This window comes from Boleophthalmus pectinirostris, unplaced genomic scaffold, assembly GCF_026225935.1.
Source record: "Boleophthalmus pectinirostris isolate CB_2022bp ecotype Guang Dong unplaced genomic scaffold, ASM2622593v1 HiC_scaffold_23, whole genome shotgun sequence".
Lineage (NCBI taxonomy): Eukaryota > Metazoa > Chordata > Actinopteri > Gobiiformes > Gobiidae > Boleophthalmus > Boleophthalmus pectinirostris.
The window spans coordinates 32425867-32445897 of NW_026571207.1; the positions used below are offsets into that span (position 1 = coordinate 32425867).

General features: G+C 37.3%; 1 protein-coding gene across 3 annotated transcripts; it reads left to right on the forward strand.

The window, feature by feature from the left end:
- The first annotated feature begins 1527 nt into the window (after positions 1-1527).
- On the forward strand, positions 1528-12892 carry LOC110157738 (caspase-3-like). 3 transcript variants are annotated; one of them, XM_055159544.1, is made up of 11 exons: positions 1528-1564; positions 2023-2069; positions 3604-3816; positions 4831-4881; positions 6236-6286; positions 7207-7269; positions 7873-7997; positions 8847-8975; positions 10274-10449; positions 11294-11420; positions 12381-12892. In XM_055159544.1, the coding sequence occupies exons 2-11, from the start codon at positions 2035-2037 to the stop codon at positions 12605-12607; spliced, it is 1197 nt and encodes a 398-aa protein (XP_055015519.1). In that variant the 5' UTR covers positions 1528-1564; positions 2023-2034; the 3' UTR covers positions 12608-12892. The 3 variants fall into 3 exon arrangements, with proteins under 3 accessions (XP_055015519.1, XP_055015520.1, XP_055015521.1); XM_055159546.1 differs by lacking the exons at positions 1528-1564; positions 2023-2069 and adding an exon at positions 3915-4339 and having other exon boundaries at positions 3741-3816; XM_055159545.1 differs by lacking the exons at positions 1528-1564; positions 2023-2069 and having other exon boundaries at positions 3740-4339.
- Positions 12893-20031: the final 7139 nt, after the last annotated feature.

Below are 20031 nucleotides of genomic sequence, written 5' to 3' on the forward strand. Positions count from 1 at the left end.
TATGTTTACAGCCCTGTTACCATATGTGCATACTTTCAGACTTTTTTTTCTAGTACTTTTTTTGGGTGGAAAAGCAAATGACATTTACTTTGTAATAATTCAAGTAAAAATAAAGTATATGTATATATTTTTAATAACATTCAAGATTCAAGGTCTTATAACATTATGCGGGTGTGCAGATTGTACAGTACAGTTTTTTTATGTTGGCCCAGAATCACAACAACAGTGACCTCGCAGTGACCTCGCAGTGACCTCACAGTGACCTCACAGTGACCTCACAGACCTCTTTTTGGTTGGGGGTTCATCATCTGCTTGTTTTTATGGATATGTCACTGCTCTACATTACATTTATTCAATTACAGGTGGTTTTATAGCTCAAAAATACCTAGAAAAACAGACATTCTGACTGTGAGTGGGGATGCCGCTCCACAGATCTGACCTGTAACTTGGTCTGGATTGGTCTCGATGAAGACTGAAAGGTTTAATTCCATACTGCGAAACTGCAGACAAAGCAATAGCATCTTCATGGAGAAAAGCATTTGACGGATTCTGCACCAGAAAAGTTGCACCTTTAAATCAATGATTAAACTGAAAAAAATGCTTCCTTCCTTGTGCATGAATTGTATCTACATTCTGACTGGAACCAGTTTGATTGTTTGTTATAAGTTTGTGTGAGAAGACAATGAGATGGCTGGTAGATAAGATTTAGCCGATGCTTTAATATCTCCTCAAACGATCTGGAGTTTTCCAGAAGAGCTCTAAAAGTTCATAAGTGAGATTAAACTTGACAGACAGGCCTAATGACAAGTATAGTTACCTTGGATGGAAAATCACTGTTCAAGTGTTCAGTTTGGCCCAAAAGCCTAAGTCACCCATGCCCCCACACAGCAATTCTGCACAAATATGCAAAAACATGATACACCACTGACAAACTTGACAAACCTGATGCGATGTGCAGTAGTTTCGTGTGGTAGTGCTCTGAAGGGGGAGTGGCTCGAAATGTCAAAAACGTCTTGATGTAATATGTTTTTGAAGAATATAGCATTTTCCAAACAATAAAGTGTAACATGGTGATCTAAATATGTGATGTGTTAGAAGTTAGTACCCTATAGAAGAAAAAAAAAAAACGTTATATATGTATCTAGGTCAAAGATTTACAGACAGTTTGAACTTTGAATGAAAAAGGTACAAGTTCCATCAGATCAGATCATTTTATTGACATTTTATTTCAGATTTTATTTGACACCATTCTCTTGCTATTTTTATTGCTACTTATTTAGAATTTATCGTTACCATTTATATTTTTTTGTCTTTGTTATTATAATACATTGTGATGTGTGAGCTACTGTGTCCAAGTCATTTCCCTTGTGGATCAATAAAGTTTGTCTAAGTTTAAGTAGTTGTCTCAATGTGCTCTTATCTAAAGACATTCTCCAGGACTTGCATAGGTACATATTTTGGCAAGCTTCCAACCAATCATCCTCCTCCTTCAGAAGAATGTCCTGAAGCACTGTCAAAGACTCTGAGCTCGGCCAGCATCGTCTCTGCTCTTAGCTCCATAAAGGTACGTATGTTTTCTTCTGATCACAGGTTTGCAGATAAAAGAAAATGAGGGGTGGGGTCTGTGTGAGCTCTTCTCTGTACACAACTGAACCAGTATATGGACAGGTCATGTTTGTCTCATTCTCAGTACATGGACACGTACATGTTTGTCTCATTCTCAGTACATGGACACGTACATGTTTGTCTCATTCTCAGTACAGGGACAGGACATGGCAGAGAAACCCCAGAATTCCATTAATGAAGTTCATTAGGTCTTCTTTTTAAAATTCCTTCAGTTGTGCTCTTTAAATAATTAGACAATGTTATGACCAAGTTAAATATAGTTGAAAGAAATTATTTTCACTTTCACCTTTAATGGGTGCAGTGACTGTAGTGCAATGAGTGCAAAGGTGAACCGACTACATTACCACAATAAACATGAGATAAGATGCAGCTTCATCTATTTTTTACTTTCAATAGTTTTTCAGAATCATGGCGGACAAACAAGACACTGTTGACGCAGCGATGTGAGTATTGGGATCTGTTCATGTATATCGCATTCATACTATGCAGTGACATCATGCTGGGGGTGTTCTACATGTATCTCTAATGTGAAATGTTGGTGAAATGTTTAGGTTAGATATGAGTTAGAGCAAACATGCCAGACTCAGGCTCGGGGGCCAAATTTAGCCCGCGATATAATTATATTTGGCACACAAGATTATATCAAATCAAATTAGAGCTGCCCGCCGGCTAAAGACAGGCTACAGATACATTATTTATTTAAAATGTTGTTATTATTTTATATTCTGCTTGTTCTGGATTCAATGTTTAAGCAAAACTATTATTAAACATGTATTTTAATAAGAAAAGGTTTAACATTACATATCTGGAAAGAAGAGAAAACATGCAGATGTTGTTGACATTTTTCAATAAATATTCAGTTTGGCCCACGACTTAGTCCCAGTTTTTAATTTTGCCCCTTTGTGAATTTGAGTTTGACAGCCCTGAGTTAGATGATGGCACAGTACACAATAGTCAACACTGACAAAAAGTTTATAAATTGACTGAAAAACTCCAGAAGACATAAAAAATTGATTTAAAGAGCAAGACAAGTGTTCATGGTCCTGTTTAGGTGTTTGACTTGTTTAACAGCACAGACATCAGATCACCAAAAGCTGCAATGACAATATTTAATCAGCTTGAAGGTTTAATGACCTGATTAATGGTTAATGTCTCTTTATTGGGCCTGTCCACATAAAACTTGTACAAAGTTCAGTGTCAACAAAAAAAAAGTGAAACTATTTTTGTTGTATATTTTTGTATCCTTTGTATCAACTAGTGCTTCTATTGTCTATATGTAAGGCTGTTTATTTGTATAGCACAGTTCGTACACAATGGTCAATTAAATGATCAATGAACATTAAAAGAGAAGAGAGCAGAATAAAAACCTTTCATTCATATGTACAGCTTAACAAAACTGGATGTAAACATTGACAAAATAGAGGTCTGTCTTCAGGTTTAGACCGCATAAAACATGAAACACTTACGTTCCATGTGTAGCCTTAGTTTAGTCCCACTTTAGCCACTGTTTAGTTCTGGTTTAGTCTAGTTTTAGTCCTAGTTTAGTCCTGATTTAGCGAATGTTTAGTCCTGGTTTACTCCCAGTTTAGTCAATGTTTAGCCCATGCTTAGTCCTCATGAATGCTTCTGAAAATGTGTTGTTTAAATCCATTTTGTATATTTTTAGACAGTGTTTGCTAATGTGTACATTGTGTCTCCATGATAATTGAACATTTCACCATTAGAGATATATACATATATATATATATATATACATATACATATATGTATATACATAGAGATACATGTGGAAGTATCAGTTTATGGGTTTCAGCTTTCTTTTAACATTCTGAAGACTTTTTCCCCATTCAAAAGTTGTTTTAAATTGTTAATCACTATGCCAATGGTCGTAATTTTTCATCATTCCAAAACCCATGAATATGTGTGTATATATTATGTGTATTCTGCAGCTAAAATGTACATTCCATACTTTTTCAGTTTTGTTGCAAATAAAGGACAGAGCAACAGGAACACAGTCAGTGGTGATCTTTCACTTTGTGGGGTGAAGAAAAAAAATGAGGACCAGGGGTGGGGTCCCCCTGGGAAGAAAAAATGTGAGGATCGGAGTCCGGTCCCCGGCTGCTCCACTGGTCCCTGTCCAGGACCACCCCTGAACACAGCTGACTCTAACTCGTTCACAATTGTAATAAAGTAAGTATGTGGATGTGAATTACACCACCACCAGGTCGAACAAAAGGGGACAGCTAAAATGCATAACGTGCAAATACTGATTTTTGTTCTAACCACAGACTGTATGAAGAAGTGGACTAAGTAAATGTGACATCACCCACAGTGTTCTGCTCCAGTCAAATGAAGCTCACAGAGGGTGGCAGTTACAGACTTGAAATTTGGAGCCAAGTTCCATATTAGGAAAAGGAATTGACTTATGGACAAAATAAGGAAACAAAAGCCCCATAATACTTAATACTACCACAATTTCATGATTTTTGTTCAAAACTTGTATTACAGGCCAGCCTTTTAAGCCCTGCATATTTTTTCACTTTTGATCGAAGAAAAAATTATTATAATTTACTGGTGCATTGTGTCATTTCCTGGTGAAGGGTCTGCCACCATGAGAGACAGTATTACATTGCCTACATTGTTCCACAGTATGGTATTAAATGCATCTATCTCCATGGAAACAAGAAGTTGGTGCCACCGGGCCATGTTACAGGTCAGGTTTGTGGAGAGTTGTTCACAGTAGAGGGTATATCTTTGAAACTATTTTGGATCTGTAAACACTTGTAAGGAAGTAAATGCAAGCTAGACATTAAATGAGAGTAGTTTACTTTTAAACAATAATCATATGAAAAAAAAAAAAAAAAAAAAAATCACATGTAATGGATGTAAACAAAAATGTAATTGTACTAGCAAAAAAATATAAAATAAATAAAATACAACTACATCCAGTTCTGGTTATCTAGTAGGCTACATAACTAATAAGACAATTTTCCATAATTCACATAAATAGAGATGTGCATGTTTCAAGAACAATGGGGCAAAACTGACAATAAATATATTCAAAAAAAAAAAAAAAACAACAAAAAAAAAAAAAAAAAAAAAACAACAACCCTGTGGATAATAGTGAGGGCCCCAAACCCAATTGGTAACTCTGCCACTGTATTGTACACAGAGCCATAATATTTGTTGTAAATACTTTTTCAGGGTCAAGGCAAATAAAGAGAAGAGCAGTGGCTTCACAGTTGACTCAGCAGAGTAAGTAGCTCGTACGTTTTACCATCACTACATATCCAGTGAATAAGATGATTTTTTTGTTAGGGTTTGGTTTCATAATCTTGCAGACTTAAATGTGCACTGTGTAACTTTTATGCTTGTCTCCATAGAGATGATATTGACAGTTTGGTAGTGTTTGGTGTAAACTGGGACATTTCAGCGTCCCGAGGAACTTTTGGTCACATTTCATGCGAGAAATGCAGCTGAGATGAAGGTTAAGACTCACTGATGCTCGCTGTGGCTGTAGCCGTGAATGTTTTAAACTAAACATGCAGAGAACCCTGATATTTGCTAATTAGCCCTGGGATAACGTTACGTCTGATGTTCGCCAACTGGCTCCACTCTGTTATCTACTAAGATATAAGTGCAATTTCCCGTTCAGAGGAGGGATTTCTACACAATATTACACAGCAGCGTTTGGTTCCCGAATTCAGTGTTGCAAGACGAGACGTTTTTACAATACATTTGAATTAACCCACTTGTTGGTCGCTGTTGTAGCTCCTTGTTGTGCCATTACTCCATTTTTACCCTCTGCTACAAACTTAAACATGCACAGTCTTGATCTTGATCGATGTTTCTTCTGCTCGATAAATAATGTCTGTGAAGTGATGACGTATTTTTGACAGTAAAGTCCTGTCTGTCAATTTGTATTCATACTGATGAAAGCTTAATCATCAATTTTCATTTCGTGACTGTAATTCTTGACATCGTAATTTTTCAATTCGTATTCTGATGGATAAAATACACACAATATATTTTATGTACGACTGAAATCATTTGAGAGTTTACAAATATTTATTTTACACGCAACTACAGCCAAATATGCACGGATTTCCCAAATACGCACGGATTTCTATTCTATACTGCTGTATCAAATTTGATACACACAATTTTAACATGATTTTTCTACAAAATGAAAATAAAAATATGAAGACTTCATAGATTAATCTAAGAAAGTAAATGTTCATGTAGGAGAATCACTAACAATATTTAGGCAATTCTTTCACTAATCTTTTCAAAACTGACAAAGTTCTTCCTCCAAAAACAGAGAAAGTCACGCTCACCAATGCCCGCCATTTTGAAAAAGTCTTCCCTGAGCCTGTTATTTACTGAAAACCATGGAAAGCACACTAGGGGGCAGCTGACAAATATTTAGTTGTATACAACAGGTTTTTCAGGAAAAATATTGATTATGTGGATGGGCAGAGGTCTCAGAATATTGTGTATCAAATATGATACACATGGCTTTATAAGGTTAGAATTTTATTGTCATTGTACAAAATCCAATGAAACTTCCAAACCACGTAACTCACTTCTCATCATCAATACTTTTCAGAATCATGGATAACGAAAAACAAATAAGACAAAACACAGAGGATTCAGCCAAGTAAGTCGCCTATTTGGATTTGTTTATGAATTTTACCTGCCGACCAGTGTGCCGCCTTAGAATGGCCTTCCTTGCCTTACGATGGGTTTGGTTGGAATTTTTCACCCACAAGGCCAACTCCTGCAGAAAATCCAGAATCCAGAAATGAATTTGTGTTTGGGTCACAATATGTCACCAGTCCAACAGGTTACCCATTAATCTGTAAGGGAAGGCAATGCATGTTTATCTGTAGTGCACAATATGTACACAAAGTAATTCAAAGTGCTTTACAGAATAAGAAACACATTGCATTTCATTCATATGCACAGCTTAACAAAACTGGATTTAAACAGAGCAGAGGTTTGTCTCACATCTTCAGATTTAGACTGTAGAAACATAAAACACTGACTCCTCATGTGGAGTCCTGGTTTAGTCCTGGTTTAGCCAAGGTTTAGTCCATGTTTAGTCCTGTTTAGTTAAGGTTTAGCCCATGTTTACTTCTTTTTTGCCAAGGTATAGCCTATGTTTAGTCCTGGTTTAGCCAAGGTTTAGCCCATGTTTAGTCCTGGTTTAGCCAAGGTTTAGCCCATATTTAGTCCTGGTTTAGTCCTGATCATTCTTGATCAGTGTAAAACTATGCTTTCTATTTACAGGTTTTAATCCACCAGATTAAGTAGATATTCATCCATAGAGAATCATCCAAATTTGTCACACACACTTTTAACTGGGTTTATGCTGCGATTTTGTGCAATTTTAAAATGTTCTAAATTATTCCCAAACTCAAACTATGTGACGCACTGGGTGTTATGGTTAAGGTTAGGGCCTGGTTTTGAGATTCTAGTTAAGGTTAGAACAATGGTGAGGGTGGAGGTTATGGATTCACTTTAAAAAATATCTCTTAAATGTGAGAAAACAGCCAAGTTAATATTCTTTTTTTCCAGAATAACCAAGGCCCATGAAAAACTGAGCTGTGGGGATGTAACTGATGCAGGAAAGTTGCAAATGTAAGTATTGGTATTTTACTGTATAATGAACTTCACTCCCACCACAACCACTGTAGAAAACCCAGAAACTCTATGGCCATAAAACAGAATAAACTTTTCAGAGCTTTTAACCATGTTGTAGTTGTTTCCCCTCACCATTTACTCACGTAGGGTTGTATTTGAAGTGATTTGTGCATGTCTGAGTCATCTTTAATCAATTATTTTCACAACGATATATCGCCTGCCACCAGAACACGCCCACTGCTCAGTACTTACTTTGTTCTCTATTTTGATTTGCTTAAAGTGATACGTGTAGGATTTGACAGTGTTGCGTATTCATTTTTTTACATATGAAATCAAATCTGCTACTTGCTATTGTGATGTGCAGCCATCCATCTGTTTTGTGATGTTTACAGTGATGTCAGCTCCTAACACGGAAGTCAGCACACTTGTTTCTTTTATTTTAAATGAATTTAATTGCAGGCACAGTGTTTGTCAGAAAAATTGCAATCTGATGTTTTTCTCAAATTATTCAGCCCTCAGTATATCGTAAGGCACTAATAGGGAAAATTAATAATGTAATGAATGGACTTTTAACTATTTTTTGACTTAACTTTAAACCAGGGAGACCACCTCCTCTTCAGTGCGAGCTGTGCCGACCGTCCAGGACTCTGAGGATCAGTGCATGTACCAAATGAACTTCCCCTGTGTCGGAGTCTGTCTGATCATCAACAACAAGTACTTTAAAGGTACAAATTATAAGTCATGTTCATGCTTATTCCAGTTGAGAATGCAAATGCGCTGTTCCCTTATTTCACTTCTGAACTTGGAGAAATGCGCGGCTCAGGTCAGCTCTGTCTGCATTATGGTCCTATATTTTTGCCTGGGATCCAAAACACACAGTTCTTCAATATTTTATGAAAATGTGAGTCTGGTCACCAATAAATCTCCCTTTTAAAAATAAGTGTGATTTACAAGTGTATTAGCCAGTCAGGGACATGCGTGGTCTCCCTGTATTAGAAAACGGAAGGAAAGAAATATGACAAGGGACTGAAAAACATGCCACATTTCTGCAGAATCAATGAGCAACAAAACATTTTTAAAGATATACATTATCCTAAATTGACTCTTTGCCGTGTTATTGTTCGACAAATGCATACTGGAGTTGTATATTTGCTTCATTCACTCTTGTTTCATAATCCATTAATCAAAAGTTGTCTTCTCTGAACAGTCAAAAATGCTCATTTTGAATTTTGCCCAGATTGTTGTGTTATAGGTGAACATTTGAACTTCTCCTGCTCAGTTATTAAGTCAATCATCAGTCAATCAAACTTTATTTATAGAGTGCTATTCATACAAAAAAAAAAAAAAAAAAAGCACACAAAGCTTTTAAGTATAAACCATTATGGTCAAATTGTGTTCACTACAAACAGTGGCTCGATTAGCAAAGTATTCATTCCTACATACATACATAAGATTACAAGAGAAAATGTGAAATACCTACCCCCAAGGTGACTCAAAGCATGTTTAAAAGGGAATAAAGGCACGAGAACAGTACTTTTGGATTCTTAAAGCTTGTTTTTGGTCTGGTGTTTCAGTAATGGACACTCGAAATGGCACAGATGAGGACGAAGCCGCTGCGAAGGAAACATTTGGGGCTCTGGGGTATAAAGTCATTGTGCACAAGGACCTCACTAAGAAAGAGATGAAGCAGGAGCTGGAGAAAGGTAACTTCATTCACTTTTAGAAACAAAAAGGCTTTACACTGAAAAAAAAATTCTCTCTCCTCTCTGTAACTGCTGCAGTGAGCCTCGTCATTTTGGTCTTAAAATATTCATATTAACATGCACCATCCTGTTGTATTTATTTTTTCTAAAATTCTAAAAAAAAAAAAAAAAAAAAAAAAAGATAAAGAGTGACTTAAGAGCTATTTACAATACATGCACCCCGATTTTTGGAATTCCGGTCATCGCACAATGCATACTGGGAAGGATCCTCTTGAAAAGGGAGAATCAAACCGCTGTGTTTGTTTTCCCACTGGGATGCACCTACTGTCAAAGCCGATCTTTTCTAGTCTTTTGAACCATATTGCTTTTGTTTCTGGTTCTGATATTGTCATATTTTAGTTTTGGGATTCGGACATCATAATTGTGTGGTTGTTGATGTCCTAACAGCGGAAAACGGGCTTCGGAAGTTTGCGAACTCCATAACTGTAAACGGTAATCAGATGTGTGTGACTGCAAACCTCTGTTCAAACTGTTTCCCTTCCCAACGGAATTGAAAAATAGTAAAAGGTGAAGGCGATGGGCAGAATTGATCCACGGGAAGGACGAAAAAGGAAACCTTTGACTGCCTAAATCATCCAGAGTTTGCAGTGAACATTTTGTATGTGGAGCGACAAAGCAAAATCCCGTTTGTTAAGCGAGAGGTGCAGAAGACAAACAGGTTGAGCTCACACTTTCTTGTTGGACTGACTTTACAGCAACATCACGTCTTGGTCACTTTGCAGTGGAAGGTGTTTTTTGGCAAACATCTGGTGCCTTTCACTTTGGTGTTGACTTTTTAAATTCATAACCAAGGTTGAGCGAGGGATTGGGATTTTGCTCGAGATGATTTCTTAGGCAGCCAAAGGTTTCCTTTTTTATCCTTCCTGTGTATCAATACTGCCCATCACCTTTCACTATTTTTCAAGTCCGAAATTCAGGATGCGTGTATTGTACGTTACATTGATTTCATTATGAACTATAGACTCATGATTCAATACTGATTCTGATATAGATACCATAATGATTAAAAAAAAACAACAACAAAAAAACATTCTTTCTTTAGACAATAGAATGTGATTTTCGACAGTAAATCATAGTATTTTCTTGTGTATTTCCATGTGGTCTTATATGTGTATAGTCCCTCAGTGGTCCAGGTAGGTTCCATAGTGGCCCATGGGCATATAAAAGTCTATGTGCTCTTATACTTGTGAATGTGTATGTTGTAGTTACTTCATCTCTTTGTGCGTGATGTTTTTCAGTGTCTAAAGAGGACCACAGTGGAAACGCATCCTTCGTTTGTGTGATTTTGAGCCATGGAAAAGAGGAAGGGATCTGTGGGACAGATGACATAGTGACACTAGAAAAACTCACCAGATACTTTAAAGGAGACCAATGCAGGACTCTCATAGGGAAACCCAAGCTCTTCTTTCTGCAGGTTAGTCCCTCATTTAACTATTCACAGGTGAGAATCATCTGCTCCATCTGACCCTCTCCTCTTCATCCTCTTCTCCATCTGACCCTCTCCTCTTCATTCTCTCCTCCATCTGACCCTCTCCTCTTCATCCTCTTCTCCATCTGACCCTGTAGTCTTCATCCTCTGCTCCATCTGACCCTCTCCTCTTCATCCTCTGCTCCATCTGACCCTCTCCTCTTCATCTCTCCTCTGCTCCATCTGACCCTCTCCTCTTCATCCTCTGCTCCATCTGACCCTCTCCTCTTCATCCTCTCCTCTTCTCCATCTGACCCTCTCCTTCTGATCCTCTCTCCATCTGACCCTCTCCTCTTCATCCTCTCCTCCATCTGACCCTCTCGCTCTTCGTCCTCTTCTCCATCTGACCCTGTAGTCTTCATCTTCTGCTCCATCTGACCCTCTCCTCTTCATCCTCTGCTCCATCTGATGCTCTCCTCTTCGTCCTCTGCTCCATCTGACCCTCTCCTCTTCACTCAAAGGTGTCAGGCTATGAAACAGTCTAAATGGAAAAAAAAATAAAGTAATAAAAATGATATGCTAAAAAAGTATGAGATGTAATTTTAAATTTTGTGTTAACCCTCTCCTTTGCATCCTCTTCTCCATCTGACCCTATCCTCCTCATCCATCTGCAAGTAGAGGGAGCTTGTTGACTCATGACACCATTACAGCACCACTTTAACCTCTGCCTCCTTCTCCTCAATGTATTTATTCTCCTCCCCTGCACACGTCCCCAGTCCGTCTGTTTAGAAACCATCTGCATAATTAAGTGTTCTATGGTTGTGTATCTTTATTTTCTGTTGATTCAAAGGTATGCCGTGGTGAAAACTTAGATTCTGGGACGACGGACAGAGACATGGTCGACGCCACAGCGCTGCCCATTACACAAAAGATCCCAGTGGAGGCAGACTTCTTGTACGCCTACGCCACAGCTCCAGGTAACACAGACCACTACTACAGACTCTCAAACTAGAGCTGTGGAGAGCAGATAAAAAACTAACAACACTACACTATGTAACTTTTTGGTTATGGGTCCGTCACTGTCATTGCTCTGCTTTGAATGTTCCACAGTTTGACATTAGACAGCTCTGCCTTACTAGCCTGATTCATCAACCAGTTTTACTTCATTTCACTTTGTAGAAACTGTCTGACCTCGCAGCCTTAGATTTCGTTCGCTCGATGGTAAATGGGTACTTTTTTAAAATCATTTAACAATCGCTGATATTTGGTTGTAAAGTAGTTAATGCGCCATTAACGGGGCTAACTGGTATATTAAGCTTTTCCCAAATCTCGTAGGAAGAAGGGCAATAATGTCTTTCCCCTTGATGAAATTTGTTCCGGCTTTAAAACCTCGATCTCTGGAATCATTGACAACACTGAATATATCACTCTTCACTGATTGGCTGGTGCCCGAACTTGTACTCCTGGGGTTTTGAGAACCGTCTAGTCTATTCTAATTCCTGATCTAGTCACTGGAGAGAAATGAAATTAAGCGGATTCGCCAACCTGGCTGCTGCCTTACATCTGTGGCTCAATAATACATAGAAAAACAAATACTCGAAGCGTTTTCTGCTATGTCAAACGCATCGTAGGTGTATCTGTCACGTTGTTGTTGTAGCAGCTTTAGTTCGTTGTCACGTGAGAGGGTGGCAGAAATACGCTGCAATTTGTTTAAAAAAAAAAAAAAAAGCCAAATCAATTCTAAAAACCATTTTGGCGACATATACAAGGCTCGCACATCACTCTTAGAAGGTAGAAAGCTCTGAAATGTTGATTTTGCATGAGATGGGCCCTTTAACACATTGAGATAGAAAAGAAAGTTTTGGTTCCCATCCAAAAAACATTTTAAGTGTGTTTCAATCTGTAACTGATTCCTCTGTCTACCCTCTGGTCTGCAGGGTACTACGCCTGGAGGAACTTTGAGAAAGGCTCCTGGTTCATTCAGTCTCTGTGCGAGATCCTGCTGAAATATAAACACCTGGAGCTGATGCAGATCCTGACCAGAGTGAACAGAAAAGTGGCCTTTGAGTTTGTGTCCTCCAACAGTAATCCCAAATATGACGGAAAGAAAGCAGTCCCCAGCTTCACCTCCATGTTGACCAAAGACTTCTACTTCCCAGAATAGATTTTAAGCAATGGTCAAATGTAACGAAGTAAAAGAGATAAAGTACTGATCTTAAGTATACGGTTTAGGTATCTGTACTTTACAAGTACATTTTAAAGTGGATACATTTTACTTACTACTTTTCATTTTACTTCCTTTACTTACTACTATTACTTACATTTTACTTACTACATTTTAGAGCAAGTATCTGTACTTTCTACTCCACTACATTTTACTTACTACTGCATTTTACTTACTACTACTACTTACATTTTACTTACTACTACATTTTAGGGCAGGTATCTGTACTTTCTACTCCACTACATTTTACTTACTACTACTACTTACATTTTACTTACTACTACATTTTAGGGCAGGTATCTGTACTTTCTACTCCACTACATTTTACTTACTACTACTACTTACAGGACTGAAAATTAAAATTTTTTTTTTTTTTTTTTTTTTAAATCATTATTATTGTTTGAGACCTGCTGAAAAGGCTGAGGGGTTTATTTTTAACATGAGACAATTATTTTTAACATGAGACAACTGACATTTAAGATTTGACATTTAACAGCTGATTTCTTTTGAACAAAATTCAGCAAATCTATCACAATCAGCACATTTGGAGTTCTATTTGTTCACAAAATCTGCACAAAACACTTTTACTTTTTACTACTTTAATACTTTTACTTAAGTTGAATCTTTCATGTAATACTTTTTCTTTTAGTTGAGTTTCTTTTTTTTTTTTTTTTTGCTTCAGCATCTGTACTTTTAAAAATTTGAGTACTCCTTCCACCACTGGTTTTAAAGCTGTACTGTGTAACTTTCCTGGTGGAGGGTCTGTCTCTATCGTCAGTGGCATTAAACTTATTTATCCCTATGGAGGCAAGCAGGTGATGCCCAGAGTTAAAGTTACAGGTCGGATCTTTGGAGAAGAGCAAATACTCAATACAATCCTATAAAAGTATGTTGATTTTGATTTTCAGTGTAACCATAAGCATATGCAGCTAATTCTGTTTAATTATTTTTATGTCTGGGACTTTGTATTGAACTGAAAGATAAACAGCTGGTTACTATGGGCAGGGTCATGGGTAGGTTTTGTTTGATTTATGAATTCAAATGTTTTGTAATGTTATGTTTTTTTTTATCATCATAAACTGTGAATTGCAAATCATGAAATAAATCTGATATAAACTTTGTGCCTGTATGCCACCCGTTGATCATTATGTTTTTAAGTTTGGTTTTAAGAGTCTACACAGCACAGAATCTGCCCTTTTGCATATTTTTAATGGCATATTTATTTCTACTGATACTGGTGTTTCTGTTGTTCTCGCACTGTTGGATCTGACAGTTGCGTTCGACACAGTGGACCACGAGATTCTTCTCTCTTGGGTGGGGATTCGTGGTCCAGCCCTGCTATGGTTTAGGTCATACCTGACTGATAGACCTTTCTCTATTGGTGTTGGTAATTATGTTTCCTCCTCTAACCCCCTGTCGTACGGTGTTCCCCAGGGATCACTTCTAGGGCCTTTGCTTTTTTCCTCTTTATATGCTCCCTCTGGGCACCATTCTGAGGAAACATGGCATCTCGTTCCACTTTTATGCTGATTAATGGCAGATAGATTTGGCTGTAAAGAAACAGGATCCACAGGCTGCCAGACCACTTCTAGACTGCATCAGTGACATAAAGTCTTGGATGTCACGGAACTTTTTGCACCTCAGGAAAAATCAAGAGTTATGTTTTTTGGCCTTACCCCTTTAAATTCTTCTTTTTCTGTGGACCTGGGTTCACTAAATAATTTAGTGAAGCCAGTTGTTACAAACTTAGGTGTCAAAATGGATCCTGATCTAAAACTTAAACAAATTAGTGCTGTTGTAAAATCTATTTTTTTCTAGCTAAGACAACAGGCCAAAATTAAGCCTATTTTGTCAATGCAAAAACTTTGAAACTGTCATACATGCATTTGTGACAACTACATTGGATTATTGTAATGCACTTTATGTTGATGTCGGCTAAAATGCACTTTGCCATTTGCAATGGGTTCAAAACTCATCGGCTTGACTTTTAACTGGAACCCGGAAGCACAAGAGCATCTCACCTATTTAAGCCTCTCTCCATTGGCTGAGTCAATTTAAAAATTGTATTTACTTTTAATTGTTTACACAGCCTAGCGCCATCCTACCTCGCTGACTTGATCAACCCTTACGTCCCCTCTCACGCTCTCAGGTCAGCAGGCCAGCTCCAGCTCGCTCTCCCACAAACTAAATGTAAGCTTCGTGGGGACCGTGCGGCTCTGGAACCAGTCGCCATTAGAGATTAGACAAGCCGTGTCTGTACCGGTTTTAAATCAATCCTAAAAACACACTTTTCAGAGGCTTTTAACAAGTGTACAACTTGTAACAAGTATATTTCTTGTTACTGACTACCTTACTGTTTTCTGTTTTTAGTAGTTGTTTCTCTGCTCACACAAGTTAAACTGTTGCCAGCTGTGAAGAACACGGCATGCTGGGTAATAAAAACTGAAGCTCGGTTCTCAGAGCTCAACTCAAAAAAAAAAAAAAAAAAAAAAAAAAAAGGCAATGCCACATTATTTATTGGAGATGAACAAATAGTAAGGTCATGAGTTCAAATTTTTGGGTGTTATAATTGATGAACATCTGACATAAAAATCCCATATAGATTATGTCAAAATTAAATTATCACAAGTAATAGCTGCGGTTCAAAATGTAAAAGATGTGCATTGTATTTGTTGTATAATTCATTGTTCCATATTTGAGCCATTGTATTGAAGTTTGAGGAAGTGCTTGTAAAACTTATGTTAATCCAGTTTTCATTTTACAGAAAAGAGCTGTAAGAATCATCAGCAGAAGTGGTTACAGAGACTCAACTCAATATTTATACAATTAAAGATACTGAAATTCAATGAAATTGTAGAACTTCATATTTTTAAAAAGTATATGTACAAAGCAGATCAGCAGATCTTGCCTACCAACCTCAAGAACCAAACCAAAGAACAAGTCAGAGAGAAAATCATAATTTGAAAGGAATTGAAATCTTAAAAAAATAAAAGCTTCAAAATCTAGTCAAATGTTTAAAAGAAATGTCAAACATGATGTGCTAAAAAAGTATGAAGTATACACTGTCCCTTTGTGTTAATTAACAAGTATTTCATATTGTGTATGTAAATAAGTTGCTTATGTAATGTTGCGACTGAGAACCCTTATTTACTCACAGAATCCGTTCTGGCACAAAAAGGACAAGGGCAATGTGGTATAAAAGTTACACCTCTTTATTTAATCTTCTAAACATAAAAAAAAAAAAAAAAAAAACATTTTCTGGTTCCCTTCTTGATACAATTACACACCACTCAATTGTCATAGATGTAGGACTCAACCCCCACCAAACTAAAACAACAAATCAAATTAATAATCCAAACCAAACATTAATACCAAAAAACAAACAAAAACACTAGCTGAACCCTACATTCACAATAAGTTAAAGTGCTGGTGCGCTGTAAACCTGGATAATGTAATAATACTTAAAGTGCGTGTGCCGAGGTAGACTTCGTTACAATAAAGGGCATAAAATTCCAGCTGGTGAAAGTGCTCGTGCTAAGGAGGCCTACTTGGGCGAAAGTGACTTGTGCCAACCCTGAGACCTAACCTTGCTTTGCACTGACCCCCTGACCAAATATTGCACTTCCCTCCACGACCTCGGCTACTGTTAATCAATCTTCAATTAAAACCCAACACTAAGAATAAGATAAAGAATAAAGAGCAAGAATAATGCAGCAGTGGCAATCTGTTACACAGGGAAAAATAAATTAGCTTCAAGTAGACCATTAGCGACCACCACCCCAGATATACACCCAAACAGCATTTACCACAAATTTAGAAGGGGGAGGGGGGCGCTCTACATGGGGCTCGGAGCGCTACGAGCGGCCGCCGGCACCACCGCCTACTCCAGACAACCTTTAAAATGCAGTCAGACACATCGCATTATAGCAAATTCTATAAAAAATATTAAAACAACTCCGGTACTTACACGCGCTGCCTTCAAAAGCCGTCGAAAGCCCCGACTGCCTCCCCACGGCGTGCGCAGCCTTTTCTAATCGCGCAATCAGTGACGCCAGGAGCCACGCGCAGCGACGCACAGGTGGACGCACTCACGGACGCAACACAGTAGGACAACATAGTCTAATCACCCGGTTACACTTATAAATGTAGTTGGAACTGTTGAAGTGTTAGAAATGTATATGTATGTGTTAGATGTGAAAATCTATACGTCTTTCTGCTCGTTTTCATTCATCACTGTGAATGAAACATAATTATTTTGTATTCATCTTTTGTGAAAATAGAAGGTTTACAGGACAGGACAGCAGCTTACCTTTTGTTTCACCTGCAGTGCCTAAATGCTGGAGGCACCCGGGCGCATGATTCACCGGCCGTCATGTGATATGGTGTCTCACAGGGGACAGCCTTTTTTGCTATGAAATAAAGGACATCATATCAGTTTCCACACACTTCAACACAATCTTTTAAATAAGACATAACAAATGAAAGACACAGAAAGAGTAGATTATTCTGGTTCAGTAAATGACTTGATCTTTGCATCACTTTCTGTCACTGTGCATATGTAATATCCCTCAGGATTTCCCAGTACAGCAGTTTTTTACAGAAGTTTTTCAATATGTATAATGTAGCAAATACCCAGTGTTGGGGAGTAACAGATTACATGTCCCGGCGTTACGTAATCAGAGTACAAATTATGAGTAACTGTATTCAGTTACAGTTACTGTTTCAATGAGTGGTAATTGGATTACAGTTACTTTGTTGAAATAAATGGATTACAGGGCGGTATTTCCTGTTTTCACATTTTGGGCTAAACCAGGACTAAAACAAGGACTAAACCAGGGCCAATTTGAAGAGAACAACATGAATTTTCATGATGTGGTTGCTACATTCATGTAGTTTTAAAAAACATGACAATATCAAGTAATCCAAAGTATTCAGATTACGTTACTCACTTTAAGTAATTTAATGGATTACTTTACAAACTACATTTTGATATATGTAATCTGTAATGTGTAGGGGAATACATTTTAAAAGTAACCTTCCCAACACTGTAAATACTGTCCATGCCACTGAGTCTGATTATTTCAATTTAGAGATGATTGTTTTGCTTTTGTTTTTTGGATCAGATCTTCGCTTAGCGCTTTCCAAAAAGGCAAATGATTCCATGAAATGCAGGTGAGAATCTGTTCACTCAAAGAGAACATTTTTCCAAGGCACACTGGTGGAAAATCAGTGACATAAACAACATAATCTAGAGGTGAATTGTAAAATAGAAAAGATATACAACTACACCTATATATTTTTATTTTTTTTAAACAAACTCTTCTGTAATCTGTTATTTTGATGTGTTGAGCTCTTCTTATCCTAATGTTGTTATACGTTGAAAATATGTACAGTAATTCATTTATCAGTTTTGGCATACTTTCAACCAATCAAATTCCTAGTTTCTCTTTCAGCCCACACAATCATATTGCGGTCTTCTGCTGAAAGGATAGTATAAAGGGGAAAGGCTTTGGGCCAATTATTATTATTATACACTTGAATAGATTTATTTACATGCTCATTTTGTTTCTGTTTATGTCAGATTGCCAGATTAAACAGAGAGTTCTTCCTAAAGTCATGAATAAAGCAATTTAAAGCATCTGTGAGTGTCCAAAAAAAAAAAAAAAAAAAAAAGCCATATAAAGCCAATGCATTATTATGATAAATCTGCTCATTTACAGGAACTCATCGACACGGGGATATGGTTATATGACTTTGGGTGAAGGAGAAACTGTGAAGGGGATTGGTTAAAAGTGTTCCAAACCTTTCCTAAGAAATAAATTGGTCAATTGTTTTGACCTGTGTGTGTAGAGGTGTGTCACACTTGTGGGGGATCAGAGATATGATTGATCTTATCTAATTGTCTTGAACACAAACTATATGCACATATTTCCACAGAACACAGTTTCAACAAATCCTCTCATTCAGTGTTTCTTTCCTTATGTTTACCATTTTCTGTGTTTTAGATACATACGACAGGCATTAAATACATGATGCAAGAAATGTGACATTATGTAGCAAAGAATAACAGTAAAAATATATATTTTTCTATTTCATATTCAAATTGTCAAAGTAAGTTTAAAGCTCACAGGTGTGCCTTGTCAAGACAAGAAATGCCAAGTACAAAGCAATGATCCAAGTAAAGAGTACAGGACATTAAGTTTAGCTTACTACATCCCATATGTGTCATTCATAGTTTTGATGTTTTCAATGAGAATCTACAATGTAAATAAAGAAGAAACACAAATGAAAATGTGTGTTCACACTTTGGCCTGGTGGTGTGTGGCTTTAGGTTTAAGTTATGTCTCCAGAGCCGCACAAATAAACATTCAAATCTTAATGTAATGGCAGTTTTTGCTAGTGACAAAACTTCACCCACATTGCATAGTATGAATGTGATGTGTGAGTGGTGCTCAGAGGGGCAGATGGAGCAGATTAGCAGCCTCACTTCCATCAGACAGACCCAGGGCAGTAGTAGTTTAAGGTAGATGTATGAGATTGGATCGCTCGTAACTTTTCCCTGAATTTTGGATTATTCTATGTTGATGACATTGGTTTAGTTAATCCATTTTGGAACTCACCGCTACTTCCTGTGTTTTTTTTTTTGTTTTTTTTTGTATTTTCTTATCAACCTTTTTTCCCCACAAAGTGACACTTAAGTGATAATAAATACTGACCACATATACTATCCTGTGATCCCAATTAATACATTAGAAAAACATGAAAACCTGCTATATTCACTTTAAATTAGAAGTATGTTTAAAAACCTGGGCCTGGTGAGAGAGTGCTACAAACACCAGGTGTCACAGGGAGGCTCCAGTGGCAAAGATTTAGTTGTCGTCGTGCCCTTAGGCAATAATAATAATTTAATAATGTGATATATAAATCCAATGCATTATTATGAAAAGTCTACTCAGTTTCTAACCCTGTGCATGTTGCTGTTTGTGCTTTAGTTTCTGTAGATTTAAAACAATATTGTAACAATAACAATCTATTAGAAGTCCATCTGAACTGATGTATTGTGGCTTGTGTCCAGTGATAACAGTGAATGTAATATTTAATCGTACAGAATAGGCATATTCTGTATGATTAAATTATGTCATATTCTTCAGTAACAAAAGGAGGGTGGTGTCACAATCTAATCATGTTCTCCACACGTGTGACGTTCACTTTAAAATATGCAGGTTAACTCACTTCTCTGGAAAGCCTGGCACACTTTCAACCAATCAGCTTCCGAATTTCTCTTTCAGCCGCCCACATTCTCAGTCTCTGGCTTCTGATTGCCAGTATCATATGCCCGGCATTGCTCGTTTTCCTTTCTATTT

What these genes read in the sequence shown, in the direction of transcription:
- LOC110157738 (XM_055159544.1), top strand. Translation starts at nt 2,035, where the DNA reads ATGGCGGACAAACAAGACACTGTTGACGCAGCGAT. An exon ending in GAAGCAGGAGCTGGAGAAAG is followed by an intron (nt 8,976 to 10,273) that starts GTAACTTCATTC and finishes GATGTTTTTCAG; the next exon opens with TGTCTAAAGAGGACCACAGT. An exon ending in CCAAGCTCTTCTTTCTGCAG is followed by an intron (nt 10,450 to 11,293) that starts GTTAGTCCCTCA and finishes GTTGATTCAAAG; the next exon opens with GTATGCCGTGGTGAAAACTT.